Raw genomic sequence first — 11,953 nt, 5'->3', positions numbered from 1 at the left:
TGTTTTGGATTATTTAGATGCTTTAGACGACGACAATGACTTTATAGCCAATAGTGATTCGGATTTTAGTAGGACTCATTGGCTAAAGGGTCAGCGCTGAGGCCTTCGGTTCAGAGGGCCCGGGTTTGATTCGCGGCCAGGTCGGGGATTTTAATCGCCTTTGATTAATTCTTCTGACCCGGTGACTGAGTATTTGTGTTTGTCCCAACACTTTCCTCTTCATATTCAGACAACACACCACACTACAAACCACCACAGAAACGCGCGATAGTGATTACATCCCTCCATATAGGGTTGGCGTCAGCAAGGGCAACCGGCCATACAACAGAGCCAAATCAACATGTGTGACATAGTATGCACCCGCGACTCCACAGTTGTGGGAAAAGCTGTAGATAAAGAAGAAAAAGAATGATTCAAATTTTACAGGTAGTGATGATAGGAGAATGTTCCCCAAAACACAAATGCTGACTCCGGAAGGTACATGTACTGTTCTTTACTTTAGGTGCTATAACCCATGACTAAATAAGAATACAAAAAACAAAATTATATCACGTTATACAGAATTAAATGCTCTGATTTTCAGAATGACTGAACAACAATTCACTAAAGAACAGATTACTTTTTTAGTATTTGAAAACCAATTTTTATATTTTGTAATATATTTTCTAGTTTTTTGTAGTAAAATATGCCATGAACAATTTTGGGATAGTTTTTGCCCAAAACTATATTGAATAGTGTACTATTGTCACTTTTTTCAATTTTGTTACTGGGAATTTCTTTATACGGCAATTTTTTTACATTTTAACGTGCATAATCATGAAAAATGGTCCGAGTGTTTTGGGCTTGACTAGCGAAAATAGCCTGAGAGCAAAAGGGTTAAATATGATGTTCATTAAGCAAAATGTGACCATGGAAAAGTGCAAAGTGGATATAAGGATGGTATCTCAAATTCTGTTCATGAAGGACAATCATATGGTGCATGTGAAATACTCATTTCAGTGACATGGCTTCAGACTCAGAGGACGTGATATGCGTAGGATTGATAAAGAAAGCAAAATATGATGACATAACTAATGAAGTTTGTACCTTCTGCGTACCAAGCATTTTACACTGACCAGTCAGATGTCTATGAAAACCGTGGTCCACATGTTCAAGATCTAGAGTAATGCATGGTTCGGTTTGTGATCTTTCTTTTTTGTATTAAGGGTGTGTAATGGGATTAGTGACTTTTTTGTTTTAGTCTGCCACTTTATTCTGACGAAAAGAAGATTAATAATCAATTATTACTATTATTATTATTATTATTATTATAGTTACACGACCTATCATTTACAGGAAGAAAGCCCATGATATATACTAGTATCCTTAGTAATATCAATAACATACTACTAGTAAGTTTCATGCTGTACAATGTTAAATAAAAACTCATTTATCTCCAAATGCTCTAATTGGGATGGGTAGTTCTTCCGCTGGGCCCCTCAACTGCACGTTAAGGACTCTAATCATATTAAGTAGAAAATTATACTGAACCACTACAGCAGAATTCTGTAATCCAAATTATAACACACAAGTATGATTATACCTTTCTGATGGAAAGCCATCGATCCTCATGGTGATAGAAATAACCCAATCAATGCTAAACCCATAAATATACAGTATGTGATGAGAAGCGACCTTTGCAAAACCCGTACTTTTAAGTTTTTGAACAGTGCTCACTTTGCTAAGCCTGTAAAAACTATATGCAACATCTGATCAGTTCAAATGGTGCACCAAAAGTTCAAGGAAGTTCTACAGGACAGATAGTCATGTTTTCCTAGCATTTACGTTATGATTTTGTTTCCTAGCAATGATGAAGTATATATCTTCAGTGCTTTCGAACGCGAAAGTGCCGCAAAAGATGAAAAGCCTTGGCAATAATGAAACTGAACAGTTTTTAACTGATAGTGACTCAAAGATACTGACTTTCTGGACAATGAAGGTAATGGTGAATATGAGGTTGGAAATGTTATACAAAGTGACTGTGAAAATGCGGACAATGACAATAACATCACTCAGGAAGACGAAGGTGAAGAGAGTCGACCTCCGCCAGTGAAACAGAAAGAAAAAGATAAGTCATCAGCACTTTCTTGGATTGCTGGTCAGTTTACTCCACTTCCTGTTCATGTAATTCAAGTGTTGTAGATGATTCTTTGGAAATAGCTCTTTCTGTATTTGTTTAGTTCTGCACTGGTTCAGGTTATTGTGGAGGCTACCAATGAGTTTTACAAGAAGGTCTTAACAGTTTACTAGATTCTCTGAATAGTAAACTTCAGAAATGGAGTGATATGAATGTGAGTTAAATATATGTATTTTTTGCACTTACAATGCTTGTGACAAGACCGAAAATACATTATATGTGTCAACCATGTGGTGTACCTTGCTTTGAACAATACCACACTAATGTCCATTTTTGGACTTTGATCAGTATCATCACTGTAAATGTATGCATTGTTTCAATTTATTATTTTAAAAAGCACAGAGGGAGAGCGTATGCATAAAAACTAGCACTGAAAGGATTAAGCAAGATGGAGCAGCGATCAAATATTGTGCCCCTTCTTACAATTTCCAAGAATTACATAAAGTTTTTAAATAAACATGAGCAGGCAGCAGGGCAGCATTAGTGAGGAGGTAACAGAAGAAGAAGCAGAAAAAGAAGAAGAACCCATTCTCTTTACCACTGCTAGACGAACCAAACCACAAATTTAAAAAAATTGAAACAAATCATGAAGGAAGCTGGAAACAAAGCACGTTTGTAACTTTTGTCCAAAACACGGTTTTCTCTTATTTTTCAAACAAAAATAATATGAAGAGATACATTCAATCAACAGTTGGTGAACATGTAAAGTGTATTCACTTCATATAACAATATAAATGTGACAAACAGGAAAGTCTGATTTAGGCCAAATCAAGGCCTATATACCACATCATTTGAAGTAAAATGTACATAAATAACCAAGATGTTCTCTGGTTTACAAATTAATATAATTTTAAAGTAAACTATAACTTCTCTTTTTCATTTCATATAAGTCAGCCCATACTGACAAACTGTATAAATGACCAATTAAATACATAAGACATTACATAGAAACCAAAGCACATATATGTACGTATGTACTTATTCTCACCGACCTGCATATCAAAACCAACTCTCTGGGCAGAAAAATTCCAAGCATTCTGTTTTGCATGGGGGATATGGATTCAACTGGGCTTTCTTTCAACCTACCCATAAAACACAGACAGGTTTTATAACTAACAATCAGAAGAGGGTAACTATCCTCAACTTAAAATAATGTGAGAGGCAAGTTTATTATGCATCTAAGGTAAAGTCTGTACAAATCCTGGCATCCACACATCAAGGGAGAGGGGGTATATATATATACAAATTGACAGAACTCTTCATACACAGAACCACATGATCACAATACATTACAAGAGTCAGTACAGATCTTAGAAACTACATAATAACACATATCCATCCACAACTTGATGACCACCTCATGATGCTAGCAAGATAATGATCATAAATTTTAGCAATGAGCATATACAGCTGAATCGACAAGTGCTGCTTCGTAATCTCACACAATCATCCTGAAATATAACTGATCAAAAACTTTGCCTAAAGAAAACTAAGATCAAAGTATTTTCAATAATAACACATCCATATTGCCTCAAAATATGCAACAAGTCATAGCTATGATAATGCTGCAATGGAAAAAAATTGGGTAGATTGAAACACGGTGCACTTTATATACAAAAATAAGAAATAAATCACCCAATATGAATCCCCTTGAAAAATCTGGCCATTTTTGCTCAAATAAAACTTTCCAGGAGGTGTATAGTGCACAAAACCAGATTATTCAAGTCCTGCGAGAGTATACTACTTTGCAGCAAGGGATTGGTATAGGATGCTATTCAGTATTGAAAACATGACACCTCAATAATTATCATAAACGATTGCTACCGGTTTAGGGAGAACAGGTTACCAGACCTAATGATTAAAAAGTTTACATTCAGTTACAGTTCATAAATTTGTGACACAAAAATATTACAACTTAAAAGGTTTAGAATAAGGTCAGAAGAACAACTAGCAGATGTTACTAATGGTGAAATAGTTACTCTTAATTTAGGTTAGATTGGCAGTTTCAATGAAACTAAGTCTACTAGTAGGACTAGATATTGCAAAGAGGTAATTTACATAGGCATAAACAAACCTTCACTAATAACATGAACTGACCACATTAAAAACTGCAAGTCTGAATGGCATGATGAGGAAAAGAAAGATACTTCAGTGGTGTTTTCAGTTTCATTATTTCTAAGAAATGTTATCACATTAACACCCATAGTTGTACGATGCCTTATGACTCCCCACCTAATTACATGTTTCGCACGTGATTCTCACATTACTTGAAAGGTTCTGACATCAATATTGAACAGCACCACTATAATACATATGAAAAAGGGATGTGCTATTCAGATAGGGACTGCTTTCCAGGATTGAGCAGCAGCATGCAGACAACAGATCCAGCTTGCTCCTTCCTCTCCACAAACACAAGTTGGATAAATCACGAGTTGGCCATGGTGGCACTGGAGTGTTTTCCCTGGGAAGCATTGTTAGCTCTGCGACATCTGTCTGCTTTGGAGTAGCCTTTCCACTGCTGCATTGATATCTCCAAAGGTAGCAATTAGAGCTGCAATGAAAAGTGAAAGTTTCAGATTTACAGCATATTAAAATTAACAACAGCAACAACAACAACCACCACCACCATCATTTCCCTCTTCATTTTTAGTGGAAGGTAAAGATGAATGTTCATTTTTTGAATTAATTTCCTTACCCATGTCCAACTTATTCTATGACCAATCCAGAGAGTAAAAATAGTTCCCATTTACATTAAGGTATCACAACGGGACCTCTTTTAAGGTACATTCACCTTCCCCTTACAGTAACATTTCCAAGCGATTTATGAAAACGTGTAGTGCATGGATATTTCTGATATTTCTTGACTGTAAGTCAATATTTAGCTGGCCCTGTGGTGCAGGGGTAGCGTGCCTGCCTCTCGCCCGGAGGCCACGGGTTAGATTCCCGACCAGGTCAGGGATTTTTCTCTCGACCTGAGGGCTGGTTCGGTGTCCACTCAGCCTACGTGATTAGAATTGTGGAGCTATCTGATGGTGAGATGGCAGCCTCGGTCTCGAAAGCCCAGAATAACGGCCGAGAGGATGCGTCGTGCTGACCAAATGGCCCCTCGTAATCTGTAGGCCTTCGGGCTGAGCAACGGTCCCTGGGCAGGCCAAAGCTCTTTCAAGGGCGTTAAGTGCCATGGGGTTTGGTTTTTGTAAGTCAATAATTAATGTATTTTCCTTTAGTTCCTATCTGAAATAATATATCTCCCCCTTATGCTATTTTATGGCAAACACCAATGAAAAAAAAATAAGAAGAAGAAATTATTCAAGAAAATAAAGTAACGACAGTATCGTAATGTGCAATGGAATAGCGTTTGTTCAGTGTGCTAGCAAATCTGACACAGTTATCTTGTCATGAAGAGATCTTAAATGCCTATTGTTACCAGAATGAATCCCACAAACCTGAACACTGCATCCTCACTTAATATATGTGTCAGTGTTAACTACATTTTGAGTTACAATTTGTTTTTTATTATTATTACTATTATTATTATTATTATTATGTTATTTGCTTTACGTCCCACTAACTAATTTTACGGTTTTCGGAGACGCTGAGGTGCCAGAATTTAGTCCTGCCGGAGTTCTTTTACGTGTCAATAAATCTACCAACACAAGGCTGACAATATCTGAGCACCTTCAAATACCATCGGACTGAGCCAGGATCGAACCTGCCAAGTTGGGGTCAGAAGGCCAGCGCCTCAACCGTCTGAACAATTTGTTTTACGTTGCACCGACACATGTAGGTCTTATGGCGACGATAGGATAGGAAAGACCTAGGAGTGGGAAGGAAGCGAGCGTGGTCTTAATTTAGGTACAGCCCCAGCATTTGCTTGATGTGAAAATGGGAAACCACAGAAAACCATCCTCAGGGCTGCCGACAGTGGGGCTCGAACCCACTGTCTCCCGGATGCAAGCTCACAGCTGTGAGCCTCTAAGCACATGGCCAACTCGCCCGGTAACTACATTTCAATCCGGTGGTAATGAAATAAATAACGTAGTATACATCACATAATAAGAAACCTAGTTCAGATCAGTATGCTGAGTCTAGCTAACATCATCCTCATCAACTTTCCTGTCATTTTGAACTTCCACAGCAAGCACGACAAGGATCATGATATACAAAGTTCATCAAAACTATACCAACAGAAAAATCACGGATGTTCTTCGCATTATGTTAAAAACGATTGAGCAATTGAATCAGTTTAGGTTTGGTGTTTTGGTGTTTCAAGAAATAACTTGTGACACAAAACAAAGGGAAACCTTTTGTGATTCAATCCCGACAAACCAAAAGGGTACAACAACGTAACAGAAATGGAAATACAGGATAAGCTGTTTATTAGGACTTATCATTTATACCCTCTCTTCATTAACACTGGACAGTTTGGCACTACACAGGGCTTCAAATCTACACCACAGATAATCCACATCTAAACATACTATTTATAACCTCAAAAAATGTGGACAATGAAATATATGAGAATTTGAATCTAAAATACGGGTGAAATTTCACCAATTTTTCGGTAAGGTCCTTCGTCAGTGGCTGGCATAACAGATAATGTCCTTCTTTGAAAAAAATAAAAAGATGGTTTGTTTTTATGAAACAATATAGCCACCCTCCACTTGCTTTAAAAAGTGAAAATCCTGTACTACTTTTCTCTGGAATCTTCAAGTTCCTTTAATTGCAAAATTGCCTGCAGAACTGAAAAACAGTCCTAGAGGTGAAGCTTCCATGGTGTGTAGAATTATTTAGTTTATTTTCCGGGTTGAACCATGTTGTTGTTTTCTGTACATTATGTACAGTTTGCTGACATTTCAAATACATTGCAGTACTCTTTGTCAAGGCGACTGAAATACCCCTACTCGATCCGAGGTAATCAGTGTCCCAGGCAGCAATTACACTACAAGAGTGGTTCCTGACCTTGGTCTATATATACTAGCCTTTCAGGCTGACGTAAACCCCCTGGCTGTCTCGTGAGAATTCTGGAAGGTATGTGTCACAGCTGCGTAGTGGGGCTTGCCTGCGCCGTTATGTAACAGGAGGTTCGACCTGCGTGTTTATGTTGTGGTCTGTATGTCTTAACACTAGGTTTACCGCAACGTTCAAAATGACCATTTTCAGTTTTGTTTTCTCTATCATTCTCATTATACGGTTAGAACATACAAACACGCACGCCGGCTGATGACAAAGGTAAGGCTATTTGAAGTTAGTAATTTTGTATTTACGTAATTCTGTGCACAATGTAAGTAAGTTTGGTACTATATTTTGCAGGTGAAGGAAACACAAAGGAAGATAATGAAATTACTATCAAGGAGCACGATATCAACTACAGAAGGCCGAGCATACGGTGTGGTAAGTCAACATATGGGCGTGGTCAGCACTTGACGGTCGAAGAGGAAGAAGTCGCTTTGGATGGAACAGTGCGGACTCTTGTTGATTTATAAAGCCTGCCAGGCCATTGAGGACAGTGAAATATACTGAGGGAAAGTCTGAGGTCCCACAGGAGATGCAAAACGCCACATTGAAGGAACTTGTGCCGCTACAGCTTGTCGTCTTTTTATTGACGAATCCAAGCTGCGCCACATCGAATGATATACTGAGGTTGGAGCCCACAAGGTTCTGAACAATCCTGAATGGACACTTTCTTTGGAAGAATTGGACGCTGTCATTGGTATTTTATACGCACGCGGAACTTACGGAGCTGACACGAACGTTCTCGATCTGTGAAAGTGGGGTCCTGGAATTTTCTCCCAAACTGTGGCACGAAACTGTTTCCTGGATATCATGAGGTTACTTCGATTCGATGAAAAATCTACCAGTTTGGATAACCTGAAAATTGATAGATTGGCGATTGTATCTGTTGTGCGGGACAAATTTATAACTAATTTTACTATTTGCTTCAGACCAAGTGAGAACATTGCCGTAGATTAACTGCTCTTTCCATCAAAAGCTAGATGCCCATTTATGCAGTATATGTATGGCCAATAAACCAGAAAAGTTTGGTATGAAATTTTGGTTGGCTGTCGATGTGGAAACCAAGTATGTTGTAAACGGTTTTTCCTATCTTGGAAAAGATGAAACGCGACCCACCGATCAGACTCTAAGTGAACACGTACTATTGCGTCTTGCTAGACATGTGAGGCAATTCTAGCTTCAAGAGGGTGAACGAGATGGACGAGCTGGGAGAATGAAGACACTTACCGAGGATCAAATTCCATCATAAAAGTTGAGTACCATTTTATGTAATCTATCTGTCCATCTAGGTAGAAAACTAGATGATATCCACTTAGCCAGTGATCCGATGATTATTTAGGATTGTGTCATCAGGTTTTCAGATTAATCCGAATATTGTTGATAGACCAAATGATCACTGATAATAATAATAATAATAATAATAATAATAATAATAATAATAATAATAATAATAATAATAATAATAATAATAATAATAATAATAATAAGCATAAATTATGAGATTGGGTTAAACATGAAGTTAAAGGCCGTGAGCAATAAATAGGAGTCGATTATTCTTATACAGGGTTTATGGTGCTCTATATTTTGCGTATTTGCCTGGAATATTTGTGATCCTGCGTGATAATTATAGTAATTTGGAAGCATGTGCCTTGAAAACACAGCATTCTAATGAAATCGTGGAGCACGTAGGAGTCACATTCCTATATTTTTTGAGAATAATAATAAATTAATTGGTGCTTATCGACCATGTGTTTGACGATTTTAAGATGATGACCCATATGATGTGCGTGATTATTGTTTTCTATTAGATCTTCGGATAATAAACTTCAATTCTACTCAATCATCGTTGTCATGTAATTATTACATTCTTGTTGCAATGTAATTATTACATTCTTTAAAGTGATAACTCAAATTCAAAACACGTGCTACGCACTATGTCGAACATGTTTTATGAATAAAGGCTCATCTTTCTGATCCAATACTCTATAAAAATCATGAACTTATAATCATTCACCAAAGATTCGAGTGTAAATAAATTTTGTGTATCCATTGTGTGTGTGGGTTGTGTGAATGTCATAGTTAGAGATGTTTTTTTGATGTGATTTTGAATAATGTGCTATAGTCTGGCCATGTGTTCACCACGATGGACTAGATTATTTCAGCGTTGCATTTGTTCATCTATTTCTCTCGAAGTGTTTATTGAAGTTATGTCAACTTAATGATAGTGTTAAAATTTCTATGCTTTGAAGTTAAAGATGAATAAGATCATATAGTTTCGAAGGCAAAAGCAAAGATTGAGAATTTTGACAAAGACTGTAAATTTAGACTAGGATTGTAAAATTTTAACGACAAGAAGTGTTAAATTTTGGAAGGATTATTCCATCTTGAGATAATTCTATAACACAAAATCAAGTGACAACAGGAATAAATTTTGAATTACGGTATTTAATAATTTCAAATAAGAAGTACTGTCTTAAGATATAACAGTATCCTAACATCATGTGATTACATAATTTAATGCCGACTAAGCAAGGTAATAATTTCAAGTGCTTAAATCAATTAAATGATTAGTTTAACTGTGACAAAGTTATCAGAGACATTTTCATTGATTAAGGAAGCAAAGATCAACATGAATTCTGTAAATAACATAAAATGATTATTGGTAGTGTAAGATAAAGTTATACGCCACGTGATCGAGTAGAATTTTTTATTTTGTTAAAGGTGAAGTAAGCGAAGTTCAGTTTCAATTATGATGTTAATTCAAGATTGAGTTAGGGAGAGGTTCATCCTCCTTTAATTTTCATTTTGAAGCCACTGAAGGCCTAATTTTGGTTCATTTTTATTTTCAGAATATAACCCTTTGTCTACGTGAATGAAGAAGTTAAACCAGTTAATTTTGTTAATTCAATTAAAAATTTTAACACTGTGAAGATGTTTGTTTGAAAAACAGCAAGAATGAAATGTTATAATTTATTTAACCCACCAGTGGTCGCTATATGAGCAAAATACACACGGTCGTAGAAAATCATCTGCTCTTTTAAACAGTATGTAGTTTTGAACTTGAGCCCTGGTGTGCCTTTGCACTGCAGTTTTAAGAGAAGGACGGATGCATTGAAACGCACATCTGTGACCTTGAGAAGGGACAGGGAGGGAGGAATTATCAGCGACCGTCAACGGTGTGCGACCAGTCACGTTGGCGATAATTCCTGTGTGTGTTAGAGTTTCGCTATTGTTGTATGTTGTTTCATAGTTGAAACAGTTCTCTGCAACTTATTGTATTAATGTGTTGTGTAATTAGTGCGTGACGATGGCTTTAAGTCGTGACATTTTGGCTTGGTTTGATAAAATTCCTAGTGATCAAATCGAACATTGAACACAGTGAACATAATACGGATTCTGAACAGACAGAGCCAGAAGAATGTGCTGATGGTACCGTACCTGGAGAAAAATCTTTAGCTGGTGAACAATATAATTATGTTGGAGGTAAATGAGAATTTCATGTTTAGTGACAATATTTATATAGGGAACGATAAGGTGACAAACTGGGGCAGACTTTCACAGAGAAGAAACCCACGCTCACGTACTTGTGCTGAAAATATAGTGACTCATCCTCTTTGTGTACAGGGCATTGTGAAAGACCCACACACTATTTTAGAAAGTTGGGAAATGTTTTTTCCAGATACAGTTATAACCATTTGAGATTTATTACTATTTGTAATTTTAGTGGTGTGGTCTTTATAACCATTTGAGATGTATTCTTACGTTAATTTAATGTGTTACTACATTTACGCTTGAAATTGGTTGGTATTTATTATGTAAACATGTCATGTCATACCGTGAGCATTTTGCTCAACGCGCGACCACTCGTGTTACTTTCATCCTAGCGACCACTGGCGGGTTAAATTAATGCTTATGGAATAAATGTCAAACCTGTGTTGTGATTTGTTCTTTTCTTTATGGCCATCAATCCTATCCCTTCAAATGCCTCTGAAAGAAGGACAGCCCGTTAAAAAACGATCCACCTTGGAATCTCTCGTGTACTGGCTGAGCTGGACCGGGAAACAGGGGACAGTATGACATTATCGTGGAATCATTCTATACTTCATTCCAAAATTGAATATTTTGAAAACACTCATCAATTCATAAATGATGAATTAAAATAAAATATAAAGTGCACCTTAAAATTTTGTGAATATGCCAGCAGTAAAAAATGTGCGAGTCACAAATAATGCATAAAATTAATTCACTTTAGTTCCATCTGTGGTTCAGTGGTAGAGTGTCGGCCTCCGGATACCAAGATAGCAGGTTCAAACCTGGCAGAGGTAGTCGGATTTTTGAAGGGTAGGAAAAAAGTCTATTTGACACACCATGTCATACAATGTCAGCATGTAAAAGATCTCTGGTAAGACATTTGGTTTTTACCTGACAAAATTCATTAAATCTCAGCCACAAATGCCCAAGAGAGATTTGGTTTACTTGGTCTGCCATCTAGCAGACCAAAGAGTAAAATGGAACGTCGAAATTGACGACCAGACAGCCAGACGGTGTCAAATGAAAATGTCTGCACATGGTAGCTGAGGCCATATGATTATGATTATTATTATTATTATTATTATTATTATTATTACTGCTTTGCTGGCGTAGGGATGTGGCGACCCCATCGAACAGTGGGAAACCAGTGCAATCAGCTACCCGAGTATTGGCGGGAAAACCGTAACGTTCGCGGGGTATGGAGGAAATGCCTACTCCCAGTCATGAACT

General features: G+C 37.1%; 1 protein-coding gene across 1 annotated transcript in view; it reads right to left on the bottom strand.

Moving 5' to 3' along the window:
• Nucleotides 1-478: 478 nt before the first annotated feature.
• Ubqn (ubiquilin) overlaps nucleotides 479-11,953 on the bottom strand; it is a 156,458-nt gene continuing 144,983 nt past the window's right edge. Inside the window, exon 10 of the mRNA XM_067137095.2 lies at nucleotides 479-4,727. Coding sequence (XP_066993196.2) covers nucleotides 4,651-4,727 — 77 coding nt within the window. The 3' untranslated portion in view covers nucleotides 479-4,650. The remainder of the gene's footprint in view (nucleotides 4,728-11,953) is intronic.

The sequence above is a fragment of the Anabrus simplex genome, chromosome 1 (assembly GCF_040414725.1).
Source record: "Anabrus simplex isolate iqAnaSimp1 chromosome 1, ASM4041472v1, whole genome shotgun sequence".
In the NCBI taxonomy this organism is placed as follows: Eukaryota; Metazoa; Arthropoda; class Insecta; order Orthoptera; family Tettigoniidae; genus Anabrus; species Anabrus simplex.
Note: the sequence above shows the minus strand (reverse complement) of the source record. Positions and strands in the feature narration are given on the sequence as shown.